Source organism: Tenrec ecaudatus, chromosome 1, assembly GCF_050624435.1.
Source record: "Tenrec ecaudatus isolate mTenEca1 chromosome 1, mTenEca1.hap1, whole genome shotgun sequence".
NCBI classification, from domain to species: Eukaryota; Metazoa; Chordata; class Mammalia; order Afrosoricida; family Tenrecidae; genus Tenrec; species Tenrec ecaudatus.
The window spans coordinates 318,629,774-318,654,757 of record NC_134530.1 but is presented as its reverse complement, the minus strand read 5'-3'; the positions used below and the strand labels follow the sequence as shown (position 1 = coordinate 318,654,757).

At 48.6% G+C, this 24,984-nt stretch overlaps 1 protein-coding gene across 3 annotated transcripts in view; it reads left to right on the top strand.

Annotated features, from left to right (window-relative positions):
• Window positions 1-23,350, top strand: part of E2F3 (E2F transcription factor 3) — a 97,245-nt gene extending 73,895 nt beyond the window's left edge. For 2 of the 3 annotated variants that reach the window (XM_075533392.1, XM_075533401.1), the window contains exons 2-7: window positions 6,392-6,503; window positions 11,731-11,932; window positions 13,180-13,338; window positions 17,126-17,240; window positions 18,462-18,597; window positions 19,763-23,350. In XM_075533392.1, the coding sequence (XP_075389507.1) occupies window positions 6,392-6,503; window positions 11,731-11,932; window positions 13,180-13,338; window positions 17,126-17,240; window positions 18,462-18,597; window positions 19,763-20,025 (987 nt within the window). In that variant the 3' untranslated portion in view covers window positions 20,026-23,350. Of the gene's footprint in view, window positions 1-6,391; window positions 6,504-11,712; window positions 11,933-13,179; window positions 13,339-17,125; window positions 17,241-18,461; window positions 18,598-19,762 lie in introns of all 3 variants that reach the window. The other variant, XM_075533383.1, reaches the window with a different exon arrangement.
• The last annotated feature ends 1,634 nt before the right edge of the window (window positions 23,351-24,984 follow it).

Here is a 24,984-nt window from a genome sequence, read left to right as displayed (position 1 = left end):
AAGGCTCTGACTCAGCGACTGGTCCCTTTCGCCATTCTGCAGGGTGGAAGGGTAAGCCATCTCAGAAGCAGGAGCTAGGAAGCCCAAGACTGTCAAGAAAGTGCGTGTGAGCTCCCTGCCTGTGAGAAGAAGGAGGCAGCAGAGGCTGGTGCAGCAGCAAAACCCTGAGGCAGCGCAGAGGAGCGGCACTGAGACCTTGAGGTTGGGTGGTAGGCTTCCTAGTCCACAGAATGATTTAGACGTAGCTTGCAGAATTGGGATGCCCTGTTGGCCTTGCCCAGTGTCATTCATTATGCATAGCATAGAACTGCTCTGTTTCCTCTCTAAGTTGTGCAAACAGCATAGCTAGTGTCCGTTGCCTGGCACAAGTGCAGGAAACGATGAGCCTCATAAGTCTGGCCCAAGCCTCACGAGATTTATACTCACAGAGGCAGGTACCAAACTGAAGACTTGTATCCTCTTCCACCATTATCAAATGGCGTGTGGACACACATGTGTGTTTGTGTACAGAGAAGCAAACACGCTACATTGAGGATTGACGTGCTCCTGGCCCCAAGACATGCTATTTTCAACCACCTCCTGTGCCCGTCAAAGTTGGGCATTGAATAAGGGAAACGGAAGAAAACCGAAGCTTGTGAATTGTGGTGCTGGTAAAGAATATCGAAAGGACCACGGCCTTCCAAAAGAACAAACAAATCTTATCTTGGCAGAAGAACAGTCAAAACGTTTCTTAGAAGTAAGATTGGCGAGATTTGTCTCCTGTAGTTTAGGCATGTTATCAGGAGAGACTAGTCCCTGGAAAAGAACATCCTGTTTGGTAAGCTGGCAGGATGGGTTAAAATCGTGGCTACAGGAGTGGACTGGGACAGAACGACAATTGTGAGGAGGCCACGATGCCGGGCAGTGTTGCACGGTGTTGTATGTAGAGTTGGTATGAGTTAGAACTGACTCAAAGCCACTTAAAAATACTGCTTATCTTTTTGCCTTTTTACACTGAACTGCCATCAACCCGAATCCCACTGATAACAACCTCATAGAACGTGGTAGAACTGCCCCTAAGAGTTTTCAAGACTTTTCATTCTTACAGGAATAGAAAGTCTCATCTTTCTGCTGTGGAGTGGTTGGTGGTTTTGAACTTCTGATCTTGTGGTTAGCAGTCCAATTCATCACCACTGCACCACCAGAGCTTCCAGTATGCCTGACGGAGCAGGCCAGAGGCCAAAGGACCACATAGCTAACAGGCCCAGCACTGTACCTGCCTGCAGGGCTGAGAAGAGCACTGTGATTAGATTAGCTGTATGTATCTTTAAAGCTTTCTGATCCTGACGTGTGATCACCTGTTAAATTCTCTAATAAACCCCCAGGTCATGCGACGTCTGTGAGTTCTCTTTGGTCACTGCAAAGGATTATGGAACTCAGTAGAAAGGTTGAGTACCAGGGAAGAGGTACGAAGGCTTTCATAACAGGGTAAAGAAGGGCGGAGGCAGGCCAGACCACTGGCTTGTGGTACTGGACCTTGGACTGGTGTGGAGACGAATTCTCTTGCTTCCTACCGAAGCCACAGTAGGTCAGGTATGGCCCCCACACCATTTCCTCGGGAATTCTTGAAGGAAGTCACTGTACCACTATGAAAATAGCTAAGAAGTAGCTATGTGTGCATACTACAGAAAGAAACCAGTAACTACTCAGAAAATAATAAAATTGATTGTATCGCTTTCCTAGGGTCGCAAAGTACCTGCCCCAAAGCCAGGTGGGTTAAATGATCTGAAAGGTCTTGCCATGGGGCCTGGCACATGGGCCTGTGGACGCAGTTGTTGGCCGTGCTCATGCCTTCGGGGGCCTGCAGGGAGAATCTTCTCCCGCCTCTCTCCTAGCATCTAGTAATGGCCAGCAGTTCCTAGTCCCGAACAGGCTCCTGGCAGTTCATCCTCCCATTCGAGTTTGCATTTCCACCCCAGCTAGACCAAATCAGAACCCACATTTTCACAAAATCTCCCAGCTGAGAGAGCAAAATCGCCTGGAGATCTCGTGAAAACGTAGATTTGATTGATTCCGTATGTCGCGATTGGGGACAGGGGCCCTCGGGACACAAGTCGCTGTGAACTGCAAGGTCAGCCGTTGGAAACCACCAGCCGCTCCGTGGGAGAAAGACCGGGCTGTCTACTCCCATGAAGAGTTACCGCCTCAAGTACCAAGAGCACAATTAGAAAGAAGATGTTTTGAAAATAAGGATGGCAACATATGTACCAATGTCGGACACAAAGGATGGATGGATGGATTGGGATAAGGGCTATAAAAGCCCCCAATAAAATGAAGGGGGGGTTACAGTCTCAGAAACTCACAGGGGCAGGTGTACCCTGTCCTGTAAGGTCACTAGTAGTCCGCAGCAATGATGGCAGTTAGTTTGATTTGAATGGGGGTCGGCTCTGGGTTGGAAACACAGCTTCCCAGCACATGATGGAGGTAGAGTGACACTGAAGCCTGTTTCTCTCTCTCTCTCTCTCTCATACACACACACACATATTAGAGATTTGAGTCTCCCCTGAAGGAAGCTTGGCAGCTGACTTCTGGAACATCAGCCATTGAGAACTGTGTCTGGTACAGCTCTGTTCTGACACTCAACGTCACCATGCATAGACCCCACTCCCTAGACACTGGTTTGGCTGTTTCTTTGTCTTGTCCGCCCGTTTTTGGGTCAGCGAGTACCAGGTGTTAAGAACTTCCAGCCCTCCTGCATTGGGCTGCTTGGCTGCCCAACAGCCAAACCAGCTCTTCTTTTCCTGTAACCGCCCTTAAACAGCACTTCGCCGGCCGTGCAACGCTTTCCTGCATGGCCGAGGCATGTCATCTGGCATGGCAGCACGTGCACTGTCTGTCAAGTTAATCAAGAGGCTGCAGGAAGGGGCCATGTGAGAGATCTTCTGCAGAGAGTAGACTAAATGGGCTGACCCTCTGAGCACACAATGCTGGCGCCCCTGGAGAGGGAAGGTCTGCGAACAGCCAGGAGCTTAATCCCGGCACTGAGAGCACCTGCGCTGATGAGCCTCCCTTTCGCTACTGTGTGCAGCTTGTGTGCTTGAATGAGGCGAGCTCATGTGAAAAGGATGGTGCTCCATCATAGCTCACACACTCAGCCCTGCTGGAGAGAGTGCAGTCTCTGTAGCCAGATCTAGGCCCTGCAGATGGATGTGGGTCTCACAAGCCCACTTCAGCCTCCCCCTCCCCCATCCTCGTCACCGCTAGACATTAAGGACCCACAGAAACCTTTGGGAAAACAGGAAAGGGCACAGTGGTCAGGGCCCACTGATCCCGGTTAAGAGGCATGTGGGGCCTCCATGGACCTAGCACTTGCTACTCTTGAGTTCTACCCTCGGGGGATTTTCTGGGACAGTGGGACTTTCACAGCTCATTTCTTTCTGATGTGGATTTATGGGTTTAATGATTAATTTCCTGAGAGACGGCGACATTGTGGGCTTCACTTTCCAGGTTTAGGAATTCTCTGGTTTTTCATATTTTTTTATAGAGCTTTCCAGTCGAGGGGCTCATCTCCCAACACACTATCAGACCATTTTCATTTGTGATCTATAGAATTTGCGTGCAACAGTTGTCCTATGATCAAAGATTTCCAGGACCTCCTAGTCCGTCTTGGTCTACAGCAGTGGTTCTCAACCTTCCTAATGCCGCGACCCTTTAATACAGTCCCTTGTGTTGTGGTGACCCCCTCCCCTCCCCCACCATAAAATTGTTTTCATTGTTACTTCATAACTGCCATGTTGCTACTGTTATAAATCAAGCGACCCCTGTGAAATGGGTCATTTCACACACACACACACACACACACACACACACACACACCAGTGGGTCACGACCCACAGACTGAGAACCCTGGTCTAGATGCTCTGCTGAAATCTACCCTGAGCAACTCTGTTGATGGAAATACTGATAACTTCCAGCATTGCAGCAACACAAGGTCCGTCGATATAAGTGGCTTTAAAATTGAATCCGTTTTTAATAGAATAGTGAGTTAGTTTATTGTGCCAACCTGGCCGATAAACACATGTGGGGTTAATTGAAGGGCAGCGGGATAGATGGCTTGGTGAGCCTCACCTTTCGAGTTCACAGGTTTTTTGCTTTCTGATGGTCAGACCATCAGAAACTGGCTTAGCCAGTTACCTGCTTCAGCTGGCAAGGCTCACTTCCTGCAAGACATCCCTGAGGAGAAGCCACATGGTCCTACCCCAATGCAGCCCTGGGTGCTGGAGCAGCTGTGTGGAGACCCCTGCCAACGCTGAGATGCTTACACAATCACTGACCAGGCTTTCCTCCTTCAGTTGGCATCATTGTGTCTGTTTTGTGAGGTGGAGGAGGACTTTGTGGATTGGTACTGGACATATGGGCTAATGATGGACTTGTAGGCTTGGGCAGCACTGGGTTGGTATGTTTTCTTGATGTGCACTTAACCTTTGTATAAAACTCTCTCTTATACATGAGTTTCTGTGGATTTGTTTCTTTAGAGTACCCAGACTAACACAAATAGTGTTCAGACTTAGAGGGAGAGCCCTGGGTGTACAGACCTGCTGTTCAGACTACCATCTTCTCATCTGTGAGAGAAAGATTGGACAGTGTATTTGTTCCCTTAGAGATCACAGTCGTGTGAATCCCGTGGGGTATTCCTGTGAAGCTGCTATGAGTCTGGGTAAACTCAACAGTAGTGGGTTTGTGATTTGGGGGGTGTGATTTCAATTTGGTTGACTCTAATTTGGTGCTTGGTAACCAAAGGTGTGGTAAGTAACCAAAGTCACACATCTTTGCTACTCCACCCCAAAATCCAGGGCTTCTGAGGTGCTTTGGAGGAAAGGCCTGGAGGTTGGCTCACCGAGCAAAACCTGTGTGGGACCGGCTTCTCAGACGCACGTGGGTTGCCGTGAGCCCAGACTGACTCAACAGCCACTAGGGGTATCACTGACCCCCCCCCCCCATGTGTATTTTCCCCTGGCAGTGCACGTACCTTCGGACAAGCCACCATGGCTGGCTCATGGCTGCCGTACTCCACAGGGCCCCGGGAGCTGATCCCGTTCCACAGAGGAGCTAGAGATCTGTGATCCATGGAGAAGGCATTACTTGTGTTTCCAAGTCATGGGGAATTTCTTAGAAATTGGACATTTCCTCATTAGAATATGCCCTAAAAGAAACATGTGTTTAACTCAAGGAGGCAGCTCTGCTCCGTCTTCTGGGGTCCTCGTGAGTTGGATTCGACTTAGTGGCAGAGTTTCAGGTTTTCGGGGATGGGGGGGCGGGGATCTAGTTAATACCACTTTGCCTGCCTTCATACAGTTTTACATAGCAGTTGTTTAATTATTCATTTTCTTCCTTGGACTCCTACGGCCTGAGATGGCAAGCTCGTCTCTCCTTGGATGACCCATGCGGCTTACGCCTGGTGCCCCGTACGGGAAAGGCACTGAGGCAAGACTTCAAAAGTAAAATGGCATTGACGTAGAAACAGATGAGAACTTGCCCTCTGTCAGGTTTGAGGACAAGATGAGGAAATTCATACCAGCTGAAGATCAAGATTAAGAGTGTGCAATATGGGTTATTCTGATGAATGGGCAGTGGTGGGATGCGGCTACTTGTGTCACCATTTGATCGCTCGTTTTCATTGGGTATACTTACTGAGTGGGTGGAAACCCACAGGAACCCAGGCTCTGTGTCACACATTGGTATGCCATGATAGATGAGAAGCAATTCTTGTCTTTAAGGAAACAGAAAAGGGATAAGTATTATATATGATACAAGGGGGGGTTGAAAGTTTATAGAAGAAAGAATCGGGAAAGAATGGAATGTTCCTGCAAACTCAGGGTGAAGCCTCATTGCATATCCAATAAGTGTCTTGATAGAAATGGGCACAGTGTGTTTAGAGGGTGGAGGAAAGTGGATCCGACCTTGATCAGAGACTAGCGAATGGGCTGGAGGAGACTCCAGGCAGAAGTGGGTTTCCCCTCGATGGGCGCTCTAGATCTAGTCTTACCTGGCATTAAGTACTTGAATCGATAAACCATACTAACCAGAAAACCAAATCCACTGCCATGGGTTAGTTCCAAATTATAGCCACCCAGGGGGACAGAGTAGAGCTGCTCCCTAGGAGCAGTTAATCTCAAGGGATCATTGCGTTTGTTCATCTGAGGGGTGACGGTTGACTGTATCAGGGTTGGGTGACAGCCCAGCCTGCAGCGCTGGAGTCCGGCAGGTGAACGATGACAAGTTGCTGACTGAGCAGAGCAGAGGTAGTGAGAGTTGGGACGAGCCCCTGGCCTTTGGCAGGGCCCGGCCACAACCAGCCTCAGTCCTCTCGATTTGCCCTATGCCTGACAGGTGGTTGCCTTTCTAATTCCAGGCAAAGAGAAGGCTGGAGCTAGGCGAAGGCGGCCAGCAGTACCTCTCCGATGGTCTGAAAACCCCCAAGGGCAAGGGGAGAGCTGCGCTCCGAAGTCCAGACAGTCCAAAAAGTAAGCGTCTCTCACCTCTATCCTCCTTCTCTTTGGTGTGTGTCCTGGGTTGGACTGAGCCTCCCCCAGCCCCACCCCAACATAGGTGTTGTGAATCCTAACCTCTATGCAGGTAATTAGAATCCCGTCTGGGGGTGGATGGTCTTTGTTCTATTAATGAGGGCGGTTTAGTGTAGCGGAAATTGAGTCAAATGCTTTTGAAATAGACAGTGCCAAGGAGAGATGGGAAAGAGACCCGCCAAGCCAAAGGAAGAGTGTCCAGCAAGGGAAGTCGGTGAGCAAAGGTCCTGACTAGTGCCAGAGAGGGAATGCCTTCCCCGGAGCCGGCACCCCGCCTTTGGACGCTGAGCCTCCTGAACTGAGAACATAAACGTCCGTTTGCTAAAGCCACCCACCTGGGATATTTCTGTGACAGACCTCGCCGAACAAATATGGCAGAATTTGGTTCTGGAAAGAGTGGGGGTGCTGCTCTAACACCCCAACATTTAGATATCTAAAGTGTGGAAGAATTGCGTAGACGCTGGAAGAGTTCAAAGGTGCCCAGTGTAGAAAGCCTTGCTGGCCTCGAGGAGACTGTGGGTCGATGATGGGCATCTGCCGAGAGCTCAGAAGGCAGTGAGTGAGGAGGGCTACAGAGAAAGTACTGTTGTGGCACCGCAACAACATTGCTAGAAATGTGAGTGTCGCATGTGCTTCTGGGGAGGCTTTATAAGAACATGATGGGCATGTGATTGGACAACGGAGAAAGGGTAATAGTTTGTATTCCGTGGCAAAGAAGTTTAATGTCCAAATGGTTGGTAGGAGGGAGAACTTGTAAGTGATGAACTTGGCTAGCTGGCTGAGATGATTTCTAAGCGAGGTCTTAAAGCAGCCTGGCGGTTGCGCCGCGTGCAGTAAAATGCAAGAGGACAGAGATGAGCTTAACAATGAGCTGCGCGGAACAGCAACCGAGCCTCAATGTGGAAAATCCGGTTGTACAAACTAGGGATGTGTGACTTAGAATGTTCGCCCAGGACATGACTGCACCGTCTCCTGTTGAAGAGATTAAGCTTGCGCCTGATGGCTCTAACGACCGCAGGAGAAGACTCATTCGCTTAGAGAAAGAGCTAAGTGAAGGGATACCATCTGCCTCTTGGTACTCTGCAACCGGAAACCAGGCTAGAGGAGCTACAACTGTTCGAGAAAGAGAAGGCTCATCCCTGGAGCAGCTTGGAGAGCAGCAGAACTTTTGGAAGGAAGCAGAAGCTTCTCGGTTTCAAAGGGTGGCGTGTACCTGCCTAAGTTTCAAAGATTCCAAGTTTGGGTTGCCATTACGGTGTGTCAGTGGGACCGCCACCCAAAGCCAATGGGCAGGGGCTGCCCAAGAATAGAAGCAGGGGCCCTACAGGGGACCCAAAGCAGGGCCCCCCCCCTTAATAGACTAGGAGAATGATGTACCCCCCAAAGCCAAGGGAGCAGAATCGCCATCCCATGAGCCTAGACGTTGAAGCTGAAACTTCACCCCAGAGAGCTAACGTAACTATTCTGCTGCTAGATTTGGGGCTTGCTTTGTATCCATCCACGATTCTTCCCTTCCCTCCAGCTTTTCCCATTTGAAATGGAAATGCGAACCTTGTGCTCTCCCACCGCCACGTTCTGGAAACATCACTTGTAGTGCAGATTTCACAGGTTCACAGATGAAGCATTTTGCCCCAGGATGGAATATGCTTGAAGTTTCATCCATATTTGATTGTGTGGTTTCAGAAGATAGGATTTCCAGAGTGGAATTGATTGGAAATCGTTTGGTAGGATTTGATAGGGTGAGAGTGTATTACACGTGGAAAGGACATGAATTTGCAGGGAGCTACAAGGAGAAAGACGAGGCTTTCTACTCCCGTGAAGAGTTAGAGTCTTGAGAGCTCACAGGCACAGTTCCACCCTGTTTAACCCTTTTTAATAGGGTCGCTGTGAGTAGGAATTGACTTGATGGCAGTGAGATTGTCTTTGAAGATGGAATATTATAGATCGAACTGTGTCTTTCTGCCTCCCCCCAAAAAAATAACACAAACAAGAGTGTTATGAATCATAACATTTATACTTGTGGGTATGCCATTTTGGAATGGTTTGTGTGTTGTGTTAATGAGACAGGGTTGGTGTAGGACATACCGTGAGTTACTTAAACATTCTCTCCTTCAGGACCATGTGACCCAGACAAGGTATGTGGTGCCCAGCTGCCATGGCCAAGTGCTTGGAAAGGGGTCACAATGGGAAGTCTTGACTAGAATGGGGAGAAAATGAGGAATAACAATCATAAAGGGAACCAACCAGGCTTACTGGTCTTGTACAGACTGGAGGAACCCCCAAGACAACCGTGAAACCTGGAATTGAACTCGCCCCCTGACTCATCGTTCAGCCTCAACAAATAAGCAGGCCTGTACGGTGAACAGTAGCACCAGAGAAGCATGCTCCCCTTTGAACGGTCAGCCCAGTGAGGTCAGAAGGGAATCATTTCCCGGGGATAGAGCTCAGAAGGGGGGAGGGGACAGGAAAAAAGGACAACTGAAAACCGAAAACACAGGGAAGAAGGGGGGAGGATGCTGGCACATTTTGGCATTGCCATAGCTGTCGTGGATCAAAATGGGTATGGATCAGTGACTAGAAAACCAGTGTGCTCCATAAACTTGGACCCAAACCACAAGATAGAAGAAAAGACGGAGTCCAACAGTAAATAAAGAAGCCACATTTTAGCCCACGCCTGGTCGGCTGTCAAGTCCAGCCCATCCACGTCTGCCTCATGAACAGCCCGCGAGCGTTCACAGAGGCACCAGAAATGGACAAAAGAGGGTGAGCTCAGCGTGCCTAACGTTTTCTTGTGTCTTTTCGCTAGTTTGTGTGAGGTCACTTTAAAACTGAGGTGTCTGGCATGAAACTGGACTGACCCTAGTCTGGATCAAAACTCCACTTTTACAACTAAACAGTAGCTTGCTTGCCTTTGTTTTTACTCGTTATATTGGGGACTCTCATAGCTCTTATAACATTCCATACATCAATTACATCAAGCATGTTTGTACATACCCTGTTTGCCCGAAAATAAGACAGTGTCTTATATTAATTTTTGCTGCCAAAGAGGCGCTAGGTCTTATTTTCAGGGGATGTCTTATGTTTCCATGAAGAAGAATACGGTATACGTTTATTGTTTTATTAAAAGAGACCTTGCGCTTCCTGTCTGCTCTGGCTGCGCTGCACGGTGGGCCGCTATGGTCCAGAGTTATGGTAGCTTGGGGGCGGGGGTTATTTTCAGGGAGGTCTTATTTTCGGGGAAACAGGGTATATTGCCACTATCATTTCCCAAACATTTTATACTTGAGCCTTTGGTCTTTAGCTAATCTTAAATCCTCTTTTCTGACTTCCTAATCAGAGAGCTTGTGGTTTAGAACTTTGTAACATTGTAAAACTTTAACCACTGGGAAAACAATGCGGGGGTGGTGGTGAGGCAAGGGTGTGGCTTATGAAGAAGTAGTTACCAGGATGGTCTTGGGAGAATGCTTGCTAGGCTAACTCCAAGAATGACCCAATCCACCTGGGAAGAAGGACAGCCAAGATGCTCCTTAGATGCCAGGCTTTGTCTCACATGCTTCGGACATGTTAATCCTGAGGGACCAGACCCTGGAGAACATCAAGCTTGGGAAAGCAGAGGACCAGTGAAAACGAGGAAGACCTTCAGCCGTGTGGATTGACATCAGGGCTCTCACAATGGGAGGGAGAACGGAGAAGCAGAAACCAGCAAGGAAAATCAGATCGCTTTGGAAAACAAGGTCAGAAACAACTAGGAATTTCCTGAGCAGACAGAGGGAAGAAAGCCCTTCTCTAGCGCCGGCGCTCTCAATCCACGCATATAAGCTCCTGAACCGGGAAGAGAGATTTCAGCGTGTGACAGCCACCCCCTCGTGGTATTTATGTCGCAGCAGCACTAAGATAACTAAGACGGTGTGGGGTTCCCAACTCTCAAAGCTTGTGACTGGCAGGAAGCCAGGGTGTGAAGGGTTGGCCTGCTGCTTGTGGTTTCTCCATTTGCGTCTCTTTCTGTGCCTGTTCAGAACATAAATGCCACAACCAGATGCCTAGTCACTCGGCTGTTTTAACTCGTGGCTTAAGGGGGGCGAGCTCTTGAGAGGTGCACGGTAGCTTTTCCAATTCAGAATACAAACGGCGGGTAATGTCGTGCAATTGCGTTTTAACATTGTTTTGTGGACGTGACTTCGGGAGGTAACTGAGTCCACCATAGGCGGTGCTGCCCTAAATCTCCCGGCATATGGCAGCAGAGGAGTCGATGGAGGCCAGTGCATTAAGCTAGGTTCCCTTTCCCTCCAACGCCCACCGGTTCTTTTAGGAGAGGGAGAAGAATCGGGATTTTTTGGGTCTGGCATTTAAAATGTGAAGGCCACATGGTGCTTTGCTCCCTCATTTCCCTGTTGTTTGAACGTGCAGGCCATCCACACATTGTGCCTCGGGCAAACTCAATGATGCCCGGTATCAAATAAGGAGATTTCATTCCGGGGCAATGGGGAGATTTGATGGAACAAGCTATCCAAGTATTCTCCATCCAAAGAACACAGTATTCCCCTAATAAAGTGTTTAAAACCAAAAAAATTAATTAATAAATAAAAACAAACAAGAGAAAACAGTATTGAGAAACTGACGGACAAGTTACACACCGACAAAGACTGGGGCATCTCTGGGACACGCAAAACCCGCAGGGCCGGTTACAGTGAGGCCGTGTGAGCCCCGGGCCTGCTTGCTGGAGAAATTCACAGCCTGTCGCCACTGGGGTAGACCCCACATGGTGGGTGCTGGTGCCCATGCCGGGAGGCCACCCCACTGCACTTTCTCACCCACTCGGCCCGCTGTAATTGAGCCCCTTACTGTGTGCGCACTACCGCATCAGACCCAGGGCCCGGAGGGTCTGCCAAAAACAAAGTACGGTGCTTTCGTGCAACGCTGGAATTTTTACTGCCCCATCTGTTTCTAATCAAGCCATTTCATTGCTTTGTGGACTTGGCAAAAGCAGCGGCAACAGGGCTTTGCTTCGGACCCTAATACTTGGGCCACTGCAAGAGAGAGGACTGACTGATCCACTGTGCAGACACCCTTCATTTCCTTACTTCTCCCCTCTCCCCTCCCCGACCCGCTCGGTGGTTTTTTTTGTTTTGCTTTGTTTTTTTTCTTTAAGCTCCAAAATCTCCCTCAGAAAAAACGCGGTATGATACATCGCTTGGTCTGCTCACCAAGAAGTTCATTCAGTTACTGAGCCAATCCCCCGATGGCGTGTTGGATCTGAACAAGGCGGCCGAGGTGCTCAAAGTGCAGAAGAGGAGGATTTACGACATCACCAACGTCCTGGAGGGCATCCATCTCATTAAGAAGAAATCGAAAAACAACGTTCAGTGGATGTGAGTATGCGCCCGCAGTGCCCACCCCTGTGTCCAGCAGGATCGTGCCCACTTCGGCATCAGGTTCCCGCAGTCCCTGCTCCCTGCTGTATTCATGGGTACCCACGTGTCGCTCCTCCCCTCCCCTCCCCTCCTCTCCTCTGTCACTCTCTCTTCCCTGTTTAATCTCTCAGCCAGGAGGCTGTGCCTCTTAAAGAGAGACCTTCTGCTGTCCTACTGTTAAAGATGCACAGAGTTTCTATTTGCCTCCTTCAGGGTGATCCTTGTGTGTGTTCACGTGGGTGATCAAACGTACTTCCACACGTGTCTTGGGGTTATCTCTAATAGGAGCCTGGGCATTAACCAAGGCCTATGGGTCGTCTGTGTAGATGCATGATCACACAAGCCCATGTCTCTACCCATGATTCTTATGGCAGGTTGGTTAGTTTTTCTTAGACTGAACTAAGACGAGACCTATATGCCCCAGAATCTTTTCTATAAAGCAGGGTGAGCACACTTGCCGCCTGTAATCACATGTGTAATGTCATTTGTGAATTGTACGCCGAGCATCTAAGCAACCAGTATTCATTACAAGGGCCAGGAGTGAACTCTGAGAGCCTAATTGGGAGACGTACACCTGTTGTGGGGTGACTTCCACAAACTCGCCCTTCACACGTGACCTTGTCAACAGGCAACTTAAAAATCTGTCGTGACCGTTCAGTAGCCCATTTGTGGCCTGTTGTTTTAGAAAAACCTGTCAGCTATGTGTTTGTATTATGTAGCATGATACGTCTGTTACCTGTACCTCTGTTTTTGGTTGTGTGTTTTTTCCCGGTGGGTGGTGTGAAACTCTTGGGAATGACTTCAGCCTCTCACATGTCTCTGCATGTTTTGTTGTTGTATTTTAACCATTCACTCTTTCAAAGGCATAGCTTTCTATCGTTCTCTCCCGCTCTGTTTGCTTGCATGCGTGCGGAAGGCACTGCTTGCCATCTGGCTTTGAGCCTGCCCAAGAAACCCTGCCCCGACCCCCTCCCACCCCACCCCCCAGAGAAGAATGAACATCATAGTGTCTGGTCACTTAAATTCTCAGGTGTGAAAAGTGCAAGATGATACTTACGAAGGGAAACTGTGAATACATGTTTTACTTTCTAACACCTGACTAATAAACAGTGTGACCTCCCGTCACAAGAGGGGACGTTTGCCCAAAGGGCCATTTCTCCCTCCTGCCCTGAGCAGCCATGAAGAGCCTGTGTTTGGATCCCTAGGGGCTGCAGTCTGTCTGAGGACGGGGGCATGCTGGCCCAGTGTCAAGGCTTGTCGAAAGAAGTGACTGAGCTCAGTCAGGAAGAGAAGAAACTAGATGAGCTGATCCAAAGCTGCACCCTGGACCTCAGGCTCTTAACCGAGGATTCAGAGAATCAAAGATATCCTTTGTAACACTTGGTGACTGGGGGTTAGTATTGTCTTGTAGCTCTCCTAGAGCGATTGACACTCAGCTTGGGACCTAGGGTAGAGTCTTACTCTGGTCTCTTGCAAACGAGAGTGTGTGTAAGCCACGTCACGTGTTGCCTGAGAAGCCAGTATTTACACGATCTTCCTTGAACTGGCTCCTCTCATGTTTATTTTAACAGCTGGGTTGGAACCGTGTTTTAAAGCGTCTGATCCATGCGGGGCTGGGACATATGGATACACTCGTAGCGTAAGGCCATGCTATTATAGGTCTAAGGTATCCGTATTAATGTTCATGACAACATTTAGCAGATTCCTCTTTGGCTTCCCAGATTTCTGGTGGGTGTCAGCTGTCACTGTTGGGGTTCCCACGGTCTGCCTTCTTTTCATCAGATACTGTGTAGCCGTCGGAAGCTGTTGGCTCTCTCTGATTGGGCCACAGTCAGAGGGGGTGGAAATGAGTTTCCGAAAAGCATACTCCAACTTTCGAAGTACTTTATACAGATTCCCGACCCACCAGAGAACTGACCTCGGGAGCACCCCACGGCCTGAGACGGCTCAGTTCATCTACAAATATTAGCTCTGGGAGACGCGAAACTGTTTCTTACTGGAAACTCAGTGGCCCTCCCAGGCTAGGACTCTTGCTCTTCATTGTGCATGTATGCCATTCCTTTCCTCCAGACCAGAAAGGGAGAGAGACTGCTCCACTCCTGTAGCACACGAGGGTTTGGTTGTGGTTTGGTTGGGTTATCTCAATTTTCAGCAGAAGACAAAACCAATCTTTTGACTTCTCTCACCTCGACATTTTCCCCCAAAATTCTGGTTATTTTACATTTATCTTTTGCTTCCCAGGAGATCGTATGCCTCCTGCCCAATTTCTTATTTCTCGTGTCATCAGCTTGCTCCCAGAGATGCTGGACGCCATTGGCTTTGAAAAGCCACCGCATTAGTATTCTCAGACACAGAACCAGTTAGATAGGTGTGCATAGAGAGAGGAAGAGACGTATGAGGGGACTTATGACGGGCAAAATTCCCGTCATCTTTGTATTCCATTCCTCCAGAGACTTTTGAAGCGCCCCCCCCCTGTATTTTAAGGAATTGGCTCAAGAAATGGGGGTGGTTGTCCAGTCTAAAATCTGTATAGGTCAGGCCATATGCTGCAGGTTCCTGGAGTCTTGTGTGAACGTCAGACTTGGAAAGACTCATGTCTATCGTCTGCAGGAAGAAGACCCCCTAAGGAAACCCTCCTTGTTTGCCCCTAAGACCTCCAGCGGATTGGAGGAGGCCCCTCCACACAGTGTGGGGGCTCTGCTGTGGTGCAGGCCAACTGACTTCATCGCGTGTAACCATTTCAGAGCGGCATGTAGACGAAGGGTTCACCAAGCTGACACGCAAAATTAACCGTTCCACCTCCAATTCTTATCTCCTGCGGACCAAAGGATTTGCCTTATCGGCTGCTAATTAGTGACGTGGCGGCGTGGCAGCGCTGAACAGTACCACCACCACGCATGGTGGTCAGTGTGGTGCTTCCAGGACCCAAAGACGAGCTCTCGTTGGGCTGTCTCATTCACGGTTCAGTTGGGGGCCCCTCTGGGGCACATGATGGGCAACTCCCGAGAACGTGCGGTTTCCATTTGTCATCTTCTGGCCTTTAGATGCAGGGAAAGGCGACTTCCTTGTAGGAAGGCCGCTACCCCAAGAAGCAAACTCTGGGAGTTGCCAGAATGGAAGGAAGCACTTCTTAAATCTGCAAGACGAGAGAAGATGCCTGCACAGTGTATTTTCCTTCACCATTCAGCTCCCAGTTTGGTACAGCTTGTTCCCAGCTGTGTTGGAAGTTTTCTTCCTGCAGCATGTGGACGGATTGTAGAGGAGTTCTTATATTTATTAATAAGTCCTTGTCACCCAGCTTTTTGCAAGTAGGCTGTGGGAGAAATGCCTGGTTATCCGTTTTTCCCAGTGTCCGATTGAAAAAATCAGAACTCTCAAGTCTTCTGTGAAAAGACCCAGAATCCTGCTCATTGAATGTCTGCTATCTCCGCTGTTGAGACTTGAAGAAGATGGTCCGTAGAGATTCCCCCACCAAAAAATGGACGTGCAGATTTTGTATGGGGGTGCTTACCCCTTCCCACTGCCCCACCCCCCGCCCCAGGAATGGGTCCATAATTTCCGTCAGATTCCTGGGTGGTGTAAATGGTTTATGCTGAACTACGAACCTTAAGGTTATCGGTCCCAACCCACCCAGCGGTAGCATGGAAGAAAGGCCTGGCGAACTGCTGCCCATAAAGACTGCAGACAAGCACACGCCATGGAGCTGTTTCACTCTTAGTCGGGATCGGCAGGAACAGCTTGGGTTTCTTGGTTTGGTTCTAAGGGATCTGATGTCCCCAGGCGCTCTAAGCCCTGTGTCACGTTGAACTTGCCACGTGGCTCTGCTACCTGCACAGTGCCTTCCTCGAGTTGTGACTTGCTGTTCTTTCCTAGGGAGTCAGTGCAGGTTATGGATAGGAAAGCAACTGTATGTTAATTGTTATTCCGTGTCCCTGATACGAGAGGGCTTCAAAAAGCTCGTGCATGGAGAAGGAGTAATAAACGAGAATGGAACGTCGTCTGGTTTCATACCAAGTGTAAGTCTGTCCGCCCAGGCAAGCTGGCACTAATCCTTTGGTCCTCTAGTAAGTTCCATATTCCTTCTTGGTGGTCTTGGTCATTTCAGCCGCCAAGACACCGACAAGAGCTGGGACCACTAAGAGTACTGAAATAGTATCTCCCTCTTTTCCCTAATGTTTCTCATTCCGGCTGCCAAACACCTGGGAGCTGCTTTCCTCCTTGTGAACTCTGCAGCACTGATAGGGTTAATAAGATCATGCGGAGCATGGTTTTTTTCCTAGGAGAAATAATGACACTGTTCCCCAGGGGCAGCCTACACAACCAACAACCAAACTTACCGCCAGAGAGGTGATGCCGACTCACGGCAACCGTGTAAGACAGGAAAGAACCGCCCCTGTGAATGCCCAATGCTGTAGCTCTTTACAGCAGTAGACAGCCAAGTCTTCCTGTCTCCCGCAGAGGGGCTGATGTTTTCCAAACTGCTGACCTTGTGGTTCGGAGCTCAGCTCCTAACGACTACACCACCAGGGTTGTGCATGCAAAATGCAAGGAGGCTGCAAATCGTTTCTGGAAAAATCCCAGTATCTTTCAAATCCATTGTTCCACCAACTTTTAAAAACCCTCCTGTTGTGGCCATTTGCTATTCGGTGATTGGCCTGGGTGGTGCTGACACTTGCTAATCCTCATGCAGCTGATGGACGTAACGGGGTTTCCAAAGAACTATGGTGAGCGGAGAGCCTGGAATGTCTGCAAATTGCAGCCTGCTCTCATTCGATTGATTGACACCAGCCCTTCTGTCGGGGCTCACGGAAGACCTGCGTTCCAGAGCAACGTGGCTCGAAAATCGGGCAGGAGTGGGGGGGTTTGGTTTTCTGTTGGATCGTTTGCTTGACCTATGGTGCTTGCGTTTCCACCATTTGAATATCCACACGCTTTTCAGAAACAGACTCGCTAAAACTGTAACCTTTTGTTGTTAGACGGCCAACCAGAAAAGAAGATTCCGAGGGAGTCCCGTATACCCAGAGACCTAGAAAAGGAGATAGCGTTCTTTGAAATAGTGAAGTACCGATGCAGTTTCCACATGCCTGTGTTGTCGCTTTCGTAGTGGTCGCTTTGGAAGGCGGTGTGGCAAATTTCCTTAACCCTTCCCACGTTAGCGTACGTTACATATCAAGATATTCGAAAAATTAGTGGCCTTAAAGACCAAACTGTCGTAGCTGTGAAAGCCCCTCCCGAAACAAGACTTGAAGTGCCTGACCCACTGGAGGTAAGGAGCCAGCGTCTTGTCCATCCGCAACGCACTTGGGATCCCCGAGGTGGAGGCATCCTTGATTAACCTTGGACATTTCTCCCCGTCTGAAAGCTTCATGTGGCTTTCCTGTCAGTTTTACCGGTCTCCCAAATGAGTAATCATTTCCACGGTTTGCTACTTAAGGAGTGAGTGAATGTTCGGGGTGGGGGGCGGGGTGTCACAAGGCAGAGCATCCCACTGAAAGCGTTAGCGATATAATGCCCTGCTCTCCCCCAATTGTGTATTTGTCTTTTTTTATTATTATTTGCTATGTGGATAGTTCTCCCTTTGAAGCATGTAGGAAATGGTGTGTGGGTTGTTCCATAGACGGTCTCCACTATGAACAGAGGGATGGCAAGGTGTAAAGTTATCTCTCTAATCGATATTGATACATTGGAAGAATTTAGGACTCGATATGTTTGCTTTTAAGGAATCAAATTGGACTTGGGGCCAATTGATAGATCAGAATGTTAACACAATTTTAAAGGAGACTCAATTCCAACTCATTTTTTAAAAAATCTTTTCCCACAAGCATGATTAAAACTTATTAAATTCGTAAGCCCCCTTATAGGGTAGGACTTCACCATAGGTGACAATAATCTAGCTGTATGATCTAGGTGCAAGAGAATTTAAAATATCCACGTCACAATCTCTTATTAGGCTCAGTCTTTATACTTATGACTGATGCTTATTTTAAAATTCGCCATAAAAGAACCCTTCCAAAGGGCAGTGGTAATGTGGAACTACTACACGTTTGATGCAATGGAGGAGTTAAGGGGCACAGCCCACCTCATCAGTACCGCTGTTTTCACATACTGTCTTCTTTCACTCTAGAAAGTTGGCAAACTATTCTGCCACTGCCCTGATACTTAATAACTTTGGATTTTTGAGTCCTAAAGCCTCTGTTGCTACTATTGCAGCTACCAAGCTCTCTACCTTGTACAGCCAAGTAGCCACAGGCAATATACAAACAATTGTGAGAACGTGACTGTGATCCAATAAAACTTTATTTATAAAACCAATTGGAAGGCCAGGTTTGGCCTGTGCGTTTTAGGTTTCTAACTCTGCAAGAGAAGGTGATAGTTGTTGATAGAGCTGGGCGATTAGTGAAGCAGCAAAATGAAGGATGAAAATTGCCCATACTTTTTTGTTTTGGGAACTTTGCGTTCTGACTTCTGGTTCTTCTTCTGTCCGTAGAGCCTACAAATTCACTTGTCAAGTACCCAAGGGCCCATTGAGGTTTACTTGTGTCCTGAAGAGACAGAGACACACAGCCCAATGAAAACAAACAACCAAGATCACAATGGAAATATCCCTAAACCCACTTCCAAAGGTAAACGACAATAACAGTCATCGTTTGTCATTTATAAACCAAGGCAAAGAGTGAAGGTGACTGGAGGGAGCCTGTGTTGAAAGCATACGTCTGCACAGCAACCAAGCGTGTCTGTTATTGTGGTGGTTGGTAAAAGGCATGCTGACTCACTAGTGTACAGTCTCAAATCCTAACGCACAGACAGCTCGTCCTCCCACATAACCGGGCAGTGAGCAGTGACACTGTGGCCTGTCTTGGTGGACCATCAACTATCTCTGGCCACGTTCCTTTGGAGGATGTTGTCGAGACCTTTAGAGAGAGACGTGGGGACCGTTTGCAAAGAGAAGCCTGGAACCTAAAAGCTTTGGGGGAGAGGCTATGGGAGGAAAAGGCCCTAAGAAAATAAATCACAATTCCTCTCCCAGCTGTCCTTAGCAAAATCGTGGCAGTACTTTTTTTTTTTGGTGGGGGATGGGGAGGCTGGAGTCATTTCTGTTTGAAGATATATATTTAAATATCTGCCCCCTGACCCCATCACTCAGTGTATCTGTGTGATTGGGGATAATTGAGTAGGTCTGATTTAGTACTGGCAAAATACAAATACAGTCCCACAATTGGTGAAACAAAAGATTGTCTCTTTTTACCACCCCCCCCCCTTTGTGTTTTAAAAGGTACCTTCAATAAGCCAGGTGTTCAAGAAAGACATTAAAAATTGACAAGTGTCTCCCAGGGGGAGGGAGGGAGAGAGAGAGAAAGTGTGTGTGTGTGTGTGTGTGTGTGTGTGTGTGTGTGTGTGTGTGTGTGTGTTCCCCCCTTGGTCCCTTGGGGCCAGTGTGTGGGGTGGGGATTGGCAGTGGGGACTCACTGCCATTGAGTTATTTCAGACTTGTAGTGACCCTGTATTGGGTTTAAAAGAAAAGGCAGCCTCATCCTTCTCCCAAGAAGCAGCTGGTGGGTTTGAACTTCCTGTGGTGCAAACCCCCAACAAGTGAAGTAGAACAAGGACCAGTCGTTCTTTCATGCCTATTAGCACAATAGATAATCCGTCTCACAAAAGTAGTTACGATGGTCTTAAGCCAAAGCAGCATGCCCCACCCCCAAGACTTTTTGAATTTGATAGCAAGCATCGTGTACATTCTTTTCAAAGATTAACCTGATGTTTCCCTCCCATTGGTCTTCATTTCAGACTTGGCTTCCACCAACTCAGGACATAGCGACTGCTCCATTTCTATGGCAACCCTCTCTCCTCTGGCCTCTCCTGCCAATCTTTTACAGCAGACTGAGGACCAAATTCCTTCCAACCTTGAAGGACCATTTGTGAGCTTCCTGCCGCCCCTGCTCCAAGAAGACTATCTGCTAAGCCTGGGCGGGGAAGAAGGCGTCAGTGATCTCTTTGATGCTTATGATTTGGAAAAGCTCCCGCTGGTGGAAGACTTCATGTGCAGTTGATCAGGCATTGCGTGAACCCTCCCTCCAACAGTGTTTTTCTATTATGGAACCAGAACTTCTGTCAAGCGACGTTGCCCCTTCTCCCTCCAAGATAGTACCATGAAGTAAACGACACACTTCAAAACCAAGGCTGATGTTTTAACGAAAGAAAAGGAGGGGGAAAGAAACAATTTTTTGTTTGTTTGTTTGTTTGGTCTACACGCACAGTTGCGGGCTGACCTGCTCCTCCCCGGCTCCAATCTCACGGAGGAGTCAGCAAGTGAGAGCACGTGCAATCGGGTGTTCCCTGCCCGGATGGGCCTGCTGTGCCTGACGGATGGGCTGTAGACTGGGGGCTGGCCACCTGGCCCACTCGACAGCAGCGATCTTCCTGAATAGCATTTCAAGCCGTGCCTTCTCCGCAGAACGCATGTCTTTTTTTTTTTTTCTTTCTTTCTTTTTGGTGGGCTGGGGAGGGTTCTGCTACATGGAGTGGAACGGCAGGAAGTGAAACCTTGAATCATGCAAAAGGATGAAACCCATTTCTCCAGCGCTTCTTGGGAATTCTTGAACTGACTGTCCGATGCGGTGTAAGCTATGTACTGTCTTGTCACGGGAGGAGGCCAAGGAGCTGCCTCCGCTGCCTTCCATAGGAAGAACCTGTTTGCAGCTCTTTGTCACCAATGCAGAGGAAGGGTAAGAGTGCCACCACTCCACGCTCTGTGGGTTTTCCGTCTCCATAAGCCACTCCCCACTCTACTCCCGCCCACCCGCTCCCACCCCTCCCCCGTGTCTTTTTTGACATGTAAGGTTTGTTTCTAGCCACAACGCCTACTTAGGGGTTCTTGGTAGATGGTTTTAAACTTTTTTTTTAATTTATATTCGCTGCCATTGAAGCATTCCCATGGCCCCCATCACCCTTTCACGTCAGCTGTTTACTGGGAGGCAGCGCTTGCTGATTCACATGGGTGGAGCAAGAACGCCCCCCGGGAAGAGTGCACAGACCTCTGTGGTGGGGAGTTTCACAGCCTCTGCGAGGAGCCTGATCCCCTGAAGCGCCTCTTGGCTGGAGGGGACTGTGGCTTCACCCCCCCAAGTGGCCCTCGAGCTTCACCTCCCCCTCCCCCCAAGGGGCCCCTTGGTTCCAGGTCAGTCGTCCCAAGGAGCAGCAGGGATGGGTCCCTCCATCCTTGGACTTCCCAGACCCCCTCGGCCCGGGGAAAGGGCTCTCTTACATTGCACTCAGGGAGATCAGTTGGCGACGCCGCTGGGAAGGAAGACCTGCCCGTTCCGGGAGGATCGGGTGGCATTAAAGCTGAGAAGCAAAGGGACCTGTCGCTGTGTCTGGTGCCGTTAACTGTCCCGGCCACAGCCTCTTCCCCGTCCGTCTGTGAAGGAGTCAGTTGGGCCGAAGGAAGTCAGCCCCTAGACGACGAAGTACTAGGATGCCAAGGCGTCCCCCAGTTTTCTCTTTGGGATTGGTGACCGACCTTACCAATGCCCTTCGCTATGTCTACAAAGAGCTTCCACCCTGGGCAGCTGAGCACTGCCGTCTGGCACCAGACTGTGGCATAGCACCTCCAGGCCCGCTCCCTGGATAAAACCGAACGGTTGCATTGAAACGCTGCGTGGGCAGGCGCCTGGTAGTCCCTCGATGCGTAAGTGTTTCCTCGAAGGGAAATCTAAATCCCTTAGGAAAAAGAAACCGGCCAAGGAGACAGAAGGGGAAGCCCCCGCCAGTTCCCTCCAGGTGGATTTTCACAATATGCAAAGTGGTGGTGGGGCCCACCCAGGGGACACCAGCACTTTAAACTACGTGTAGGTATGCATGGGTGTGTGTTTGGGAAGCAAAACCAAGGTGCAGATGAGCCTCCTCTTTCTTCTGCAGCCTCCTCCTCGCCCTCCTCCCTCCCATACACTGGACTTGGTCCGCAATGAAGCATCGGGGCGGGGAGGCAGGGGAAGCTTTGTGTTAAGTGCCTACTGGAAAATGCACTGTGGGTTTTTTCCTGTATGGGAAACCATTTCTGCCAAGCTTTTCCCCCATTTCCCCCGTATTTATCTCATCTGGTTTAGCTGCCGCTGCCCCCAGCTTTGGGCGATTCTCCCCGCCAGCTGCACAAAGCTGACTTGTTCCAAAGTCTAGAGAGCGAGCCCACCTGGCTTAGGTCGCGCGTGTTTCTTTCAGTTTCTCCTGAAACCTTTGGGTCTGTGTCATGCTCTATTTATTGTTTTTGCAAAATGAGAGGAATACTAATATGCCGTAAACGTTCCTACCTGAGTCCCGTGTTGTTTCGGGTTTGGGGCTTTTCTTTTTTTTCTTTTTTTTTCCTTGCCAGCAAATGGGCTTACGCGAATGTCCATCGAATTAGACGCCCCATGCCGTATTCTGTTGGCGTTTGTCGTCTTTGTTTTTTTTTTTACCTATTACCTGGCACCCACAGTTAGTGCGACAGTGTTTGTGTTACTTTAAGTACTACGTCTGCAGGTCTCCTGGTACCATTGAGTTGCTGCTATTAATGCTCACACATGAAATGGCTGAGTTACAAGTGTGCGAATCATGACTGAGAAACTAAAGTCTATAACGGGCAACACATGAGCTGTCAAACAGTGTTAGGTGTTTGTTTATATGTACAGATTTGTGCATAGCGTTGGTCTTATTTAAGTTGTTAACGTAGTCGTTTCACGTTTTCATTATCTAGCAATTTTGTACAAAAGGAAAAAAAAGTAGCAATTAATTTGTAAACACTGCCAGATTATTTTCTAGCTGGTTTTGTAATTTTGTGTGTGTTTGTTTGTTTCATAATGTATTTTGGTTTTGTCCCTTGTCGCGGTCCTTGTTTTCTTGTTTGTTTGTTTTTGTTGTTCTCAGTGTAGATCTGTAAATAAGAGTGGCAGTATGTAAAGCTTTAGCTTTCAGGCAAAAGAAAGTCAGCGCTTGGTGGGTGCATGGCAACTCGTGTGTCAGAGAGGAGGACTTGCAAGGAAGATGCCTTGGGGGGAAGTCAGGTGGCAAGTGGCAGGTCGTGGGAATTTCTTTTCCTATGGGGTACGTGATTTTGTACAAAGAAAGTATCTCGCCCGAATGTGGGAGTAGGCAAACTACTAATCGGTTTAGCTTTGTGATGTATGCTAGTTTTAAAACAAAATATGTAATATAGTGTAAAGAGAGAGAGAGAGAGAGAAAGGAAAGGGAGGAAAAAAGGCGCTCTATGATGGATCTGTAAATAGGTTTGTTACAGGAGGACCTGTCCTCTGGCTGTGATCTCACCACTTCTCAAATGGGTGTAATTTGAATAAATTTTGTATGGTAAAGGAACAATAAAATGATTTTTTTAAGAGTTCAGCTTTGTGGATTTTTTTTAATGTCTTAAAGTCTCATGTTATGTATTAGTCTGGATACTTTAGAGAAATAAATCCACAAAAACTCATGTATAAGAGAAGGTTTTATATAAAAGGTTAAATGCGCATCAAGAAAACATCCCAACCCAGTGCTGCCCAAGCCCACAAGTCCATCATTAACCCATATGATGATATGTCCGACACCAATCCACAAAGGCCTCCTCCATCTCACAAAGCAGACACAATGATGTCGACTGCGGGAGGAAAGCCGAGTCAGTGAATGTGTAAGCATCTCAGTGCTGGCAGGGGTCTCCACACAGTTGCTCCAGCACCCAGGGCTGCATTGGGGTAGGTCCATGTGGCTTCTTCTCAGGAATGTCTTGCAGGACATGAGCCTTGCCAGCTCAAGCAAGGAACTAAGGCAGCGGCACCTGCTCCAACCATCTGAAAGCAAGAGACCTGAGAACTAGAAAGGCAAGGCTCACCGATCCATTTATCCCTCCACCCTTCAATTAACCCCACATGTGTTTATCTGCCACAATAAACTACCTCATGGTAATATGGTTTTTAAAGACATCCTCTTAAGAAGTTGGCGTTTCTGGGTAGTGCAAAAGGTCTGGCAGTTCCCTGCAAGCTGAAGAGTTGGCAGGTACCTCAGAGAATAGGTCTGGTGACCTGCTTTCAAACCCCATAGAGCACAGCTCTGTTCAAGTCATGTATGGTAACCATGAGGTGAAGTCAGCTGGTTTCTCAGAAGTTAGAGGAGAGGTTGAATGAAAGCCCAGGCATCTCATGCCTCACCCTGTATCTGGAGCTGTGAGGATGTCGAGCGAATACTTTGGGGGTTTGTGGTGGTCCAGGTATGCCTTGACATAGACCCGCTACCACCTGCAGAGACTGCTCGCTGGCACTGAAGAAAGGTGATTACAAGCGTAGGTTAACTTCTCACGAAAGAGCTGAAACATTTTCATTCTCAAAACTAGCAACTAGCTCCTTTCTTTTCTTGGCTCTTTATTTCGGGTAAATGATACCTATTCTAAGACTGAGTTTTTGGGGGTATCTTTAACTGCCATGTCAGTATCAACACAGGAAATCTGAAGTTTCCTGGACCCCCATCCTTCACCTCAAAGGCCATTGCGCGGCACATGTATCTCGTGTGTATCGTCCAAAGCCCAGTTGTTTCCTACATGTAGGAATGCACATGGTTTCCCTGTGAATCATATGCAAATATGCGATTCCATTGTTTCCCACTAAATGCATCTCCTGTTTTCCATGTGAACCGTTAGTGTGGTTAGGACGCCATCCAGTCCGTTCCCAGTCACGAGATCGGAGTTGGGAAGCAACGTCATAGCCAACCCAAAACTAGTTGTGACCTGCAACAATCCAATACTGTGTTTGTTCGACATTTTGTGCTACGGAGCATGTTGCTGCTCTTAGTGGGTTCCAACTCGGCGACCCGGGGACAACAAAGGAACACTGCCCACCCACACAGGTTGAGCCTGTTGTTGCAGCCACTGTGGCTCTGGGTCTACCTCTTGGATCCTTTCTCTTGTCTGCTGCCCCCGCCCTTCTCCAGGGACTGGGCTCTCCCATCGCCTCACACGCGTGGTGAAAATGGGACAGTGAGTAAAGACGACC